Genomic DNA, 13,551 nt, shown 5'->3' with positions numbered 1-13,551 from the left:
CTGGGTCGGGAAGCACTCTTGGAGGAGGAAAAGGCAACCCACTCCAGTATTCTTGCCTGAAAAATCCCATGGGCAGAGGAGCCTGGTGGGCTACAATCCATGGGTTGCAAAAAGTCGAATATGACTGAGCCACTGATCACACACACAGTGGTTCCCCATCTTTATTTCTTCTCCCTAACAAACTATACATCTACCAGCTTCTTTTATTTGGCCATTAAAACTGCATTTGCACTGTTCCTTTCCCATTTATTCTGGGGGCAAAGATCACAATAGTTAGATTTTTTATATTTTAAATTATGGACAACTTTAATTGTAATTATAGGTGAATTTGTGTCACCACAGAGCAGGGAGTGGTGGCATGGAATTAATGTATGCCCCCAGGGGTCAGGTGCCCAAGGTTCAAATCCAGTCTCCATCACTATGAAGTTGGGGGATCCGTGTCTCCTCTCTGAACTTCAGTTTCCTCATAAGGAAAGCAGGCATGTTAATAACACAGGATGTACATACCTCACTGAGATGATACACACAGCTTAGCACAGAACCTGGCATGAGGAAATTGTTCAGTAGCTGCTGGCTGTTACTTTACCACTGTCTCCTTTCTCCCTATGAACTAAGAATGCTCTGGCCTCAAAGTCTTTCTTTGTAACCACCAGCACCCAGACAGACAGCCACAATCAATGAAGCCTAGGGAGACTGGAGACAAACATATGGCTGATTCTAAATGTGAGCACAAGTCCTCCTTTCGCTGCTTTTCAGCTGTGTGATGACGAGGCTTTTTTTTTTTTTTTACCATCTCTCTGAGCCTTGATTTTCTCATCTGTAAAGTGGGAATGATAGTTCCTGAACTGCCTGCACTCCTGAATTACTGTGAGTCAAATAAGATGATCATAACAGTCATTTCTATGGTGATTTGCTATTTGCAAAATACCACTCGGCTGTTTCATCTCATTCACTGAGAAGTGGAGGGAGGGGGAAAGATGCTGTAAACAGCAGAGGACTATATGAAGAGGGTGAAATAACGCACAGACTTGTGGTTTATGGATAGAAAGTTTCTTGGAGATAGCCAAATCTGTCGTGTAACTGAAATGAACTGGCTTATCAACAAGGCAGGTACAGGTATGGTCGGATCTCATCATTCCCCCAATTCATAATTCCAGAAAACACCTGCTTGATTCACAGGAAGTTCAGTGTCATTCTCTGCAAGTCTCCCATACACTCATCCAAATTACATGAGATTATTGGAGCTTATTTGATCTGCGGGAATCAGACTCTTTCCCAAGTCAGGAAGAGAAAGACCTGTTTTCAGTTTGGTGAAGCTGTTGTTTCTGTTGATGCCACTAGGTGTCACTGTTGAACACTGGGCCCGCACAGCGCCGACTAAGTGAGCATGCACGAACATCTACTCATTACATTTTACGCATTGCATTGTTTTTTAAAAAACATACATGTATTTATGATCTCACTTAATACTCATACCAACCCAATAATATCAATGTGTGTATTGGTATCTGAGCTCAGTCACTCAGTTGTGTCTGATTCTTTGTGACTCCCTGGATTGCAGCCAGCCAAGCTCCTCCATCCATGAGATTTTTCCAGGCAAGAGTGCCTGAGTGGGTTGTCATTTCCTTCTCCAGGGGATCTTCCTGACCCAGGAATTGAACCTGCATCTCCTGCATTGGCAGGCGGATTCTTTACCACATGGGAAAGTCCTAATAATACCAATATGAATCATTATTCCTATTTGCAAATAGGGAAGCTGAGGCTCAAAGAAATTATGTCATTTGCACAAGTTAGCAATACAGACCTTGGAACCCATGTCTCCCTGGCCCTAAAGTGGAGGGTTCAACTTGAACTGGGTTGAGAGGAGTTTTGATGGTTGGAAAGGAGAAGGCAGCCAGCAGGACAATCCTCATGGAAAAGGCTCTTGCTAACTGGTGCCTGGCGCTCAGAGCTTTTCTCCCTTGGCCCAGTAGGTGAGCAAGTATTGGTATTTTCAAGGTCAGGGCCAGGACTAGGGGGAGCAAGAGGCATGGAGGGCCCAATGTTTAAGGAGGCACTCCTCTCAGGGCTGCGTGACTTGCAGGATGCTGAGAGTGGGGCCTCCTTGGATGCTGTGTCCTAGGCACCTTTCTTGCCTCACCTGAGTCCTCGACCTGTTCAACGTTCCTTCTGGGAGAGGGAAGGAAGAAACCCGTGGGCGGGGCTTTCAGAGCCCGATTCTCTGATGCTGTCTCCTCCTCTTTGCAGGCCCCCTACTCACACCGCCTCTTCCTGCACGAGGGCTGGCCGCTGTGCCTGCGGGATGAGGTTGTGGTCCACCTGGCACCCCTCAATCCCCTCTTACTACGCCAAGGTGACTTCTACCTCCAAGTCGAGCCCCGGGAGGAGCAGTCCGTCTGCCTCACGATCAAGTGCCTCTCTGTGGACCTCCGCACAGTGGACACGAAGCCTGTCCCTGAGTCATCCTATCCTTTACTTTTCACCCAAGCCTGGCTGGAGGCCATCAACAGTGACTCTGAGGGCAGTCCCCTACACAACTGCCTGGTAGCTTCAGAAGATGGCATGGCCCCTGTGCCCTGGACCAAGATAACCAGCCCAGAGTTTGTGGATGACAGACCCCCAGCAGTGCATCTCCTCTCCCCAGCCTGGGAGTCCCTTCAGTTAGAGGCACTGGATTTGAGCAGCTCTCAAGAGCTGCACCAGGCCAGGTGCCCAGATAGGCAGGTGCTGCTTGTCCAGAGTTTGGGCAAGGGCAGGACACACAGGAACAAGTACCCAGGACTCATCAAGGTGGAGCAAGCTGGACCTGGGGAGGTGGGCTTCAGGGTGGACAGTGTGGCCAGCCAGGACCTGGAGGGAGAGTATGTGGCTCTTCTGGACTTTTCCCAAGAGAGCAGAGAAGGGTCTCCCAGTAAGGAGGTGTCGACGCCCAATGGGTATCCTTTGGGGGCACCAGAAGAGCTATCTGGAACCAAGGAAATCCCTTTCTCTCAAAGGATGCTTCCTCTGTCAGGGGCCAGTGGAGAGCCTTCCTTGGAAAAATGGGCTTGTGAGAAGCCTGAAAGCTTGGGGGAGAAACCCTGTGTTTGGGGCTTGAGGAGAAAGGCTAATGATAAAGTCCCTACCCAAGACTCAGAACACCAGCCCCGAGAGCCATACCTCAGCATCTTTGTAAACCCACTGCATTGTGCATCTGGCCTCGGGACAGGTGGCTCAGAAGAGCCACCCGCCTCCAAGACACAGGGCATTCAGGGAAACTCAGAGAACGTGGTCCAGCTCAAGCCAGGACCAAAACAAGCATCCTCTCCCCGGCTCTGCCCAGCTTCTCCTCTTGCTGCTCCAGCCTCCAAAACCAAGATGGAAGAGAGGACCAAACAGGGCAATGGGAGACTTGCCAAACCTGTGACCAACCCTGGTCGAAACACTTCCTCTACTGGGTCGCCCACTCCTGGGCTCAAATTCTCATTCTTAAAGGGGCAGAAGCAAGCCCCTGCGGCCCCAGAGAAAGCCTCACTCCAGCATGATGGGCCCTGGAAAGTCTTGTGTTCACTCTACTCACCCAAACCCAACCGAGCCAAGTGCTTAGGGAAAGGTAAGATGCCTGCATGCTCAGCTGGAGAGGGCAACTGTTCTCTAGATGTGATCAGGTGACAAGGTGGTGTAGGATGTCAGGGACGAGATTCATCTGGGCTGGGTCCATCTCAGGGGCTTAGAGCATGGGGTGGCATGTCAAGAAGCTTAAGGTCTCTTGAGCCTGTAATTGAGCAAGATTCTGTGGTTGTGTTGAGACAGCCTGAGTCTATACCCCAGTTTGGCCATAAACTGTCTGGGTGACCATGATCAATGACTTAACCTCTGTAAGGCCAGGTCTCCCTGTCTGTGCAGTGAGGATCTCGTCTGCCTCCTCGAGTTGTTTTGCGGTTCAAAGACAACACCAATAGTAAGGAGCTCAGCACAATGCCTGCCACATAGGAGATCGATATTGTAAGCGCTTATCGTTAGGCAGAATGTGAGAAAACATTTTCCCTGGGAAAATCCATCTTCTGCAATATTCTTTGTTGTTTATCCGCAGCTGGAACAACTCAGACCGAAACATCTGGCCTAGACGCTGACTCAGACCCAGTGACTGAGGAAAAGGCTGACTTCCCAGAAGCTTCTGCCGGCCCTCCAGAAAAAAGCCCCGCTCTGGACGAGGACCCCCCAGGGCTTGAGCCCAGGATTGGGGCCCTGAGCGTGGAGATATTCCATTCCAGGATTGCATGCCTGCCAGGTCCTCAGGGGCTGTAGGGGCGAGTGGAGGTGAAGGGGAGGGAGCGGTGGGGGTGGGGATGGGGTGGCTGACAATCTTCAGATGTTGGTGGGTGTGGGGGAGCAGGGAAGGTCCTAGATGCCTGTGTTCTGGACCAGGCCTCCCTGGGACTCAGATTCTTCATCTTTCCAATGAAGGAGGTTAAAGAAATTTCTAGGTATTCCTTCATCCATCTATCCATTCCTCCCTCCCTCCCTCCATCCATCCATCTGTCTTACTTCCAGTGAGGCCATCAAGGTGAATGTCTTAGGTCAGGTTCCCTAGAAGCAAAGCTTAAGACAGGGATCCTTGGGGTAGTGATTTATTTTCCTGAAGGTTGCTTTCAGGGGAAGGGGAGTGAGGGAGGCAGGGCAAGGCAGGGGAGAAGCTAAGCCAGGATGTGACCTGATTCTCTGAGGGTGGGGCAGCTCTGGAGCATGAATTACATCACAGAGATTGTTCTATCTTAAGGTTCAGGGGCTGACCTGTTGTACACCTGGATCTGTGAGTCATCAGCAGCAGGCTGATCCTGGGATGAGGATGCAAGTGAACCCGTGACCCAGTTCAGCGGAGGGCAATTCTTCAGACAAGGGGACATCTCTGGGCCAATTTACAGCCTGTAACTACAGCCTCTGGGGGATGAGTGCTCTGACCTGATAACGGGGGTCTGATTGGGGTGTCAACGTCATCCAGTACTGAGAGTGTTATCACTCTTGTTTAACATTTTTTCATCTTTGCAATAAAGATTTATTGAGCACCTACTGTGCGTCAGACCCTGGGCTTAGCACTGAGGCTTCAGCAGAGAACCAAGCCTGCTCTCAGGAAGCATATTCTGGGAGTAAATTCAACAGGTTATTACAGTAGGTTATTATAATTCACAGTAAAATGTGACTCTGTGGCATTACAGGGGACTTTGGGAGGCGCGATGAGGCCCCTGGGCTGCTTGGGGTAGAGGAGAGGTCAGGCAAGACTTCCTGAAGGAAGTAACGTGAAACTCAGTCCTGTAGTATGAGTAGGTGTTATCTGTGTAAAACGGTGGGGATGGTGTTCCAGGCACAGAGAACAGCATGTGCAGAGTTCTCCAAGCAAGAGAAACCACTGTGCTTTCTGGGAACTGACTGTCCTGCAAGTCTGTTTTATTTCATAGACATCTAAATTTCTGCGGACGTATCCGGGGGGACACTGATCTGTCATTTTGTTTTGTTTTCCTTTTTAAAAATATTTACTTATTTATTTGGCTGCCTCGAGTCTTCGTTCTGGCATGTGGGTTCTTTGTTGTGGGCGACTCTCTAGCTGCAGCACGTGGGCTCAGTAGTTGCAGTGCTGGGGCTTAGTTGCCCGTGGCATGTGGGATCTTAGTTCCCCAACCAGGGATCGAGCCCCTGTCCCCTGCATTGGAAGGCGGATTCTTAACCATTGGACCACCAGGGCAGTCCCTGCTCTGTCACTTTAAAACTCCTGGAGGACATTGTCTGTCTTCTTGGTCATCTTTGTTGAAGCTCAGGCTGTTTGTTCCTATATTGGTGCTAAGTTGCTTCAGTCGTGTCTGACTCTTTGCGACCCCATGGACTGCAGCCTGCCAGGCCCCTCCGTCCATGGAATTCTCGAGGCAAGAATACTGGAGTGGGTTGCCATGCCCTCTTCCAGGGGATCTTCCCTACCTAGGGATTGAACCTGCGTCTCTTATGTTTCCTGCATTGGCAGGTGGGTTCTTTACCACTAGCACCATCTAGGAAGCCCCGCCCCCATGTTAATTGTTCACAAAGTCTCACAATCCTTCTGTGTTCTAGATGGTTGCACCCGTGTGTAAGGCAACACTTGCGAAGGTGGTTAAGTTTGTTGAAGGCTTCATGAGCTACAAAGGGTCTCCCACACTTCCACACTGCGGAGGGGGTTGTACCTGCACGGAGTCGACAGTGCTCACTGAAGGGTGGCCTTGAGTGAGGTGACTCTGGGGGTCAGGGCTGTGAGTCCAGAGTGCAGGACAGGCCCAGTTTCCAGTGGCCAGGGCCTCTTTCCCCCTGCTAGACTTTCCCTTCCCCACAGTGTAGACAGACTGTGCTGACCCCCTGGGCCTCAGACTCTTGACCCTTGTGGGGAGCATGGGGCACACTGTCTGGATTCCTGGAACAGGAAATAGTCTGTGGAGAAATCATGGTTAGATGTCTGCAAGAATAAATAGTGGGACTTCCCTTGTGGTCCAAACTCTGCGTGCAGGGGGCACTGGTTCAATCCCTGGTCAGGGAAGATCCCGTATGCCGCGTGGTATGGCCAAAAAAAAAAAAAGAGTAAATAGTGACCTGTCAGCTGTGGAATGCACACTCACTACATGGGGGCTGAGATGAGGACAGAGATAATGGCTATTACAACAACTGCTGTTTATGAGGCCCTTGCCCTGTGTTAAATGTTTCTCAGGAACTGTTTCATTTAGTCTTTGAAATAGCCTAATCCGCTCAGTATTGTATTCTCCCCATTTAACAGATGAGGAAACAGGCTCAGAGACACACTGACTTGTCTAAGGACACAGAACAAGTCAGTGCAGAACTGGGACTTCAGTTCCTGTCTGTGTGATCCCAAAGCTCATTCTGTGAGCTCTGTTCTGCCCAAGGTGCCCAGGGCAAGGGGTGCCCAGAGAAGGGTGAGGCTGCCTCCGCATGGAGGATGGTTTTGGGGATGACTTTTCTGAAGAAGTAGTTTTTGAACTGGGTCTTGAGGGATGAATGGGAGTTCAGATGGAGAAGAGAAAGGGCATTCCAGACAGAGGGACTAGTACAGGCAAAACCTAGAGGCCACAGAGTAGGTTCCTATAGAAGGGGCTCCAGCAAAGTGCTCACTGCTCATGTGTGTGCTTTCTCTTCCAGGCGGTCGGGACAGGGCGGGGCGGCCCCTGCTCCTGGTGTCGACCACCAAGGGCCCCTGGGAGGCGCCGTGGTGCACGGCCTCGGAGGTCACCAAGCTGTTTTCTTACCTGTGCACCATCCCCAGGTAAGGGGCTGGGCCAGCCTGACCACCCCATGCCCCCTCGGCCCCTCAGCCCAGAGCCCAGCACCAGGTACCATATGAAGAGACATCACATCCTCTTGGTCCTGAGCCAGATGATGGGAAGAAAGCAGGACAGACCAAAAAAGCAGGATAGTCCCTGACACGGGGGCGTTCCCAGGCTGGTGGGGGAGATGGATGGTATGCAAGGAGCCAGCCACGGACCAGCAGCTCTCGGGAGTGTTAGTGTGGTGAAGAAAACAGGGATATCGTAGATCAGTGCGGTTCTCAAACTCAACAGGCATCGGAACCATCTGGAGGGCTGTTAAAACAGATGGTTGGGCCCCACCTCCAGAGTTTCTGGTTCAGTTGACTGGTCTGCATACGACCTGACGATGTGTATTTCTAACAAGTTTCCTGGTGATACTGATGTGGGTGGGCTGCAAACACATTTTGAGAGCCTCCGTTGTAAAAGGAAGGGCGAGGGGCGGTTAGTTTCAACTGAGAAATCAGGGAAGTCTTCCCTGAGGAAGTGATACTTGAGTTGGTGATGTACAGGGAAGCCTGGCATGCTGTAGTCCACAGGGTCGCAAAGAGACAGACTGAGCGACTGAACTGAACTGATCTGAATTATAAATATTTGTTGAACAAATGAAGGAAAGGGTGAATGGGTGAAGGAATGAATAAGCGAGAGAGCAAAAGAATGAGTGAGTGATGAGGCTCACTCATCACTGATGATGAGTGATGACCAGGCTTATTTCTACCACCGCCCCTTCCCTCTACCTCCCATAAGACTTCAGGTTGGACTGCCTGGGGAAGAGATTCCATCTTTCCTCTGAGTCGCAGTGCCCAGGCAGAGGTGGGCTGGGGAGGGAGTCGGGGGACCCTTTGGAACCTCCTCCTCCAACTCCACCCCATGGGAGCCAACACTGCCACCTGCTGGCCACTGAGATTTTTCTACCCTTTGTCCAAAGAGGAGTGGTTTTTCCCGTCTGAAGGGGAGATGGAATCCACCCCCGCCCCCTACCAATCTGCTGTGTGACCTGGGAGTGGTTACTTTGCCTCTCTGAAATGCCCCCTGAAAAAGGGAGATGACCAAGTGGGCTGTGAGGACCAAGCATGATCACAAAAAGGGAAGTGAGGTGCAGTGTGAACTGCGCATTTGTTGTTTTTCAGTCGCTCAGTCATGTCCGAGTCTTTTCGACCCCATGGACTGCAGCACGCCAGGCTTCCCTGTCCTTCACCATCTCCCGGAATTTGCTCAAATTCATGTCCATTGAGTTGGTGATGCCATCCAACCATCCCATCCTCTGTCATCCCCTTCTCCTGCCTTCAACCTTTCCCAGTACCAAGGTATTTTCTAATGAGTCAGCTCTTCGCATCAGGTGCCCAGAGCACTGGAGCTTCAGCTTCAGCATCAGTGCTTCTAGCGAATATTCAGGACTGATTTCCTTTAGGGTTGCACCTGGGGATTTCCTTTAGCACTGCGCATGGGGTTCTCATATGCTGGGCTTGCCTCTTCATTCCTGTTGTGAACCACCATTGCTGGGCACCTGCCCTGAGACAGGCTTCATACTGGGTCGTGCTGGGGACCCCAATCCTCCTATATTGGGCCTTGACCTCTATGGGTGTCCAGGCTGGCAGTGGAGGCAGGGGTGGAAATGAACTTCCCTCCCAGTATGGGCACAGCCAGAAGCAGGTGAGGACCTGAAGTCAGAGCCCTGGCCTCACCTCCAAGAGCCTCCTCTCACTGTGTGCTATGTCACTGCCCAGCACCTCAGTTTCCCCTCTCACGACAGTGATAACAGCAGACATTGACATCCCTGTTTCTAATCCATCAGTCCTCATCACAGCCCCCGGAAGCCTACACTATCATTAGCCCCATTTACAGCTGGGAAACTGACTTCTAGAGAGGTGAAACAACATGCCCAGGTCACTGCCACAGCTCCACATCTCACACTGGCCACCTCTGGCTTTGGTCTGTGACTTGGGTGGTTGTAAGACTTGAAGGCAGTTGGGGGTTACTTTCCCAGTCTGATCGAATGGCCAGGGTAATTGGAACCACAGACTGCCTGGCTCCACCCCCTACCCACTGGACACATTTCTTGAAGGACGAGCAGGGGTGGAAGTGAAGCATCCTTACTGACAATTGAAACTGTTTGGAAAATCCCAAGGTAATCACTGAAAAGTACCCTGTGAACCGGTGAGGATGTTTGGGCTGCAAGTAACAAACTCCAACTCAAAATGTCTTATCTGATACGGAAATGTAGCAGTCTTTGTCTCTGCCTTATAGCTCTTTGTAAGAACATTTTAAAGGAGAAAATGTCTTTCCCAGAAGTCTCCAAGAAACATCTCCTCACATCTCATTGGCCAGAAAATGTCACATGGTCCCTATCTAAACCAATCATTGGCCAGGGGAATTGGGTCAGCTGTTGGCCTCAACCAATCAGAATCCAGGCCCTGGGGGCGGAAGGGATGTGGTTATAGGAAGAAAGTTGGATTCTTGAACAAAATGAGCCTTCTCCCCCAACAAAAGGGGTGAATGAAGGTTGGGTGACTCACCTACTGCAACTGGGATAGTAGCATATAGTTTATGATTATTAGGGTGTCTGAGAGAGCTGTGTGAGGTACTGTAGGAGGCCTGAAGAGGGAGCAATACGCTCTGCCTGGAGAAGAATCATGGAGGGCTCTCTGGAAGTGGTGTGTGTTGGGGGCTTGGGGAGGCACTGGAAATTTGTCTTGTAGGATGAAGAGTGCAGTAGTACCCAGGTTTTTGGCAGCCAGTTTCCCTCACCTTCCACTGGGTCCTTCCCCTTCGAGGGCCTGATTCAACCAATAAGACTGCCAATTCTGTTTACCACCCACAGGCCTGAAGATAAAACTAAGGGGTTGGCAGTTGTGATTGATGCTAGGAAACAGCCCCCACATCCCGGTCTGGTCAGTGCCCTGCAGGCCACCCAGGTGAGTGGAAGTGGACAGCCTCAGCCTACCAAGTTTTAGAAGCACTGGAGGCCTTTGGATATTCACAGATCCTGGGGATGCTCAGAGCTAGGACTGGGACCCCAGGCAGGGAACCTTAGTTGCAGATAATAGAAACCCCAGCCCAGGGGATTTCCCTGGTGGTCCAGTGGGTAAGACTCTGTATTTCCACTGCAGGGGGCTTGGGTTCGTTTCCTGTTTGGGGAACTAAGATCCCACATGCTGTGCAGCAAAAGAAACCCCAACCCAAACATGCTTAAAGACAAAGGTCATTGGTTGATGTGACTCAGTCTGGAAATTAAATCCAGCCTCAAGTACGACTTGATTTGGGGGCTCAGATATTGTCCCCAGGATCTGGTTTCTCTCCCCATTTCTGGCTCCATTCCTCCGGGAGAGTGCCATTATCAGCCAGGACCCACTCTTTTGGCTGTGCGGTCCCCACCGTCTCTAATTTCATATGATCTGTCATTTAAATCCAAAAGAAAAGAGCAATTCTTTTCCCAGAAGTCCCAGCAAAAGCTTTCTTGAGGACCTTCTTAGCCCCCGTTGGCTCAGGTGTCCATCCATCAGTCAACCTCTGTGGTCAGGGGACTGTGGCACACTGATTGGCTGAGGTTTAGCTCACGTAAATCTCACCAACTGAGAATGGGGCAGGGAAGAGATTCATAACTCACCAGTACAGGCAGCAGCATAAACGGAAGCTTGGGATAAGCTCACCTTGTGGTCTGACTTCCACCCCATCTCCTCCTACTTCTCCCTTTCTGGATGGGGAAACTGAGACCCAGAGGGGGCGGGGCACCCAGAAAGTCTGCAACCCAGCTTGAACCTGCTGTTCCCTTGACTTCCGATGACTCCCAATAAATCATTTGACTCATCCTCCAAATAAGGATCCCAGGCCTCCCTTCCATGTGGATCCCAGGCATGCGGAACCCTTACCCTGTCCCCATGGCCCATTTGCCCGCATCTTAGAGGGGAAGCTCGGTGAGGGCCTAGGCAGATCAGCTCTGAAATGGTTCTCTCTGACAGGCGCTGGTCCCAGCCTCCATCCGTGCCATGCTTTTCCTGGGGGAGAAGGAGGCAGCTCTCCAGCTGGAGGCACTACCTGACATCCAGGTAAGGGGAAGGCAGCATTGGTTGAGGTGCAGAGGAGTTGGGCTTGCGCTGAGCTGGGGTGAAGAATGGTGGCCCTGGAATAATAGAGTGCAAGTCAATTAGATATGAGGCCTGGATGCTACAAGGCTCCTGCCCAGCCCCCATGGTGTGCAAGTGTGCTCAGTCACGTCTGATTCTTTGCGACCTCATGGACTGTAGCCTGTCAGGCTCCTCTGTCCATGGAATTCTCCAGGTGAGAATACTGGAGTGGGTTGCCATTTCCTCCTCCAGGGGATCTTCCCGACCCAGGGATTGAATCTGTGTGCCCTACATTGGTAGGCAGAATCTTTACCACTCAACCACCAGGGGTGCCTACAGATTTCGTGGGGAATCACTGGTTCCCCAAGTACTGATTAAGTGGTTCTGGGTTGGGCCTGGGATTCTGCATTCTAGCATGTTCCTAAAGTGCTGCTGGGACTGCTGGTCCGTGGAGCACACTTGAAAAACCAGGGATGAAAAATGGGCTCCAGAACCCCACAGAATTCTCCCCATCCCACACTTAGGTATGTGGAGCTGTTTGTACTATAAACCTCAAGCTTCACTACCTGGGAAAAACAGTCAGCTAGTCCCTGCTCCACATCTTAGTGGGTACCGTTAGGATTTGGCGACTTTTCTCAACATCCCCAAGAACATCTCCATGGGTCTCCAGAAAATGGTACAGGACTGCAGAGGAGTTGCACGACAAGGGTCAGCTTTAATCGGTTTGTGTGATTGCCTGGACAACTGTGCTGGAAAGAGCCCAGCTCAGAGGGAAGGAGTGCCGTGATCGATTAATGATGTCTGCCTCCATCACAGGCTAGGAGAGTGGCAGTATGAGCGCTGTTTATTTGCTATTCCTTACACAGGGTCTGGCTCTCAACTTTGATTTATCAGAGTTTCCAGAGAAAATTCTTTGCCCAGAAAGCAACTCTTAAAGCCAGGGACAGTCTTACCCATGGGAGGTGGAGAAATGCTGGGGCATGGATCTGGGCAGGACCTTCTCAGACATTGGTCTCTACATTGAGTTCCCTCGTCAGAATGACTTTTTTTTTTTTGGTCTGCAGGTAGAGGTGCTGACCTCACTGAAGGCCCTGAGCCACCATGTGGACCCCAGCCAGCTCCCTACAGCCCTGGAAGGCCCCTTCCCCTACCGTCACGGCGAGTGGGTGCAATTCTTCCAGGTGTCTATCATCACAGCCTTCACCCCACGCCCTCATCCCTTCTCTTTCCCCATTCTCTATCCCGTTCCATGGATCCACCTGAGCTTATCTGGTTCAAAAACAGTCATTCAACAAACACTGATAATGAGGGTGGAGAGGGGAGTGAAGAAGAGCTCAGGCTCTGGGGCCCGAAGGCCTGGCTCCCACCCCCAGCTCTGCTGTGTGACCTTGGGGAAGTCATACGCCTTCTCTGAGCCCTTTTCCTCAATGACAGAATGGGGGTTAAGAAGACTACCTCCTCCTGGGGCTAGTGTGAGACTTGAGTTAAGGTGGGTAAAGAGCTTAGAAGAAAGGGTGTCTGCCACATGCTAAGAGTAATGTGAGTGTTACCCACAAATACATTTACAGGCATCTGCTTTGTGGACACACAAATCTCGGGGAACTCGGGGTCTGGTGGGGGAGGCAGGCGTGCTCCCTCCTGTAAGAGAGAGGAAGTAAGGAAGCTTCCAAAGGGTCTGCTGCTTTCCCATGTGACCTCAGTCCCTACTCACCCCAACCCTGCAAGGGGGCATCTCATGCCTGGTTTAGCACATGAGGACGCACAGGATGGGCACGACTTCTGCAGCAACACAAAGGTGCTTATGGGCTTAAGCCACTCAAGGACCAGTGCTGAGAGCCGGCCCTGGGCTTTCTCTAGCCCAGGGCAGCTCGATTTCAGCACTGTTCCTACTTGGAGCTGGATAATTCATGTTGGGGGTGAGCTGTTTGCACACTGTCACACGATTAGTACCAGCCCTGGACCCTACCCACTCTGACGATAACTTCCTCCAAATGATGACAACCAAAAATGTCTCCAGACATCTCCCTGTGTCCCCTGGCGTGGGAGACCAGCCCCACAGAGACCCACCGGTCTCTAGTCTCACATGGCCGTTTGCTTGCTTGCTTTTGGCCTACGCTCTTCTTTTTAATTGGATCTATTTTCAAACAGACTGTACGTTCAAAATTCAGTTAGTA

General features: G+C 51.1%; 1 protein-coding gene across 1 annotated transcript in view; it reads left to right on the top strand.

Annotated features, from left to right (window-relative positions):
• The window catches only part of KIAA1755 (KIAA1755 ortholog), a 40,050-nt gene that overhangs the window by 14,441 nt on the left and 12,058 nt on the right, over positions 1-13,551 (top strand). Inside the window, exons 3-8 of the mRNA XM_070381717.1 lie at positions 2,248-3,592; positions 4,073-4,270; positions 7,150-7,273; positions 10,135-10,228; positions 11,273-11,359; positions 12,442-12,558. Coding sequence (XP_070237818.1) covers positions 2,248-3,592; positions 4,073-4,270; positions 7,150-7,273; positions 10,135-10,228; positions 11,273-11,359; positions 12,442-12,558 — 1,965 coding nt within the window. The remainder of the gene's footprint in view (positions 1-2,247; positions 3,593-4,072; positions 4,271-7,149; positions 7,274-10,134; positions 10,229-11,272; positions 11,360-12,441; positions 12,559-13,551) is intronic.

This window comes from Bos mutus, chromosome 13, assembly GCF_027580195.1.
Source record: "Bos mutus isolate GX-2022 chromosome 13, NWIPB_WYAK_1.1, whole genome shotgun sequence".
In the NCBI taxonomy this organism is placed as follows: domain Eukaryota; kingdom Metazoa; phylum Chordata; class Mammalia; order Artiodactyla; family Bovidae; genus Bos; species Bos mutus.
This window is presented reverse-complemented; position numbering and strand designations above follow the sequence as displayed.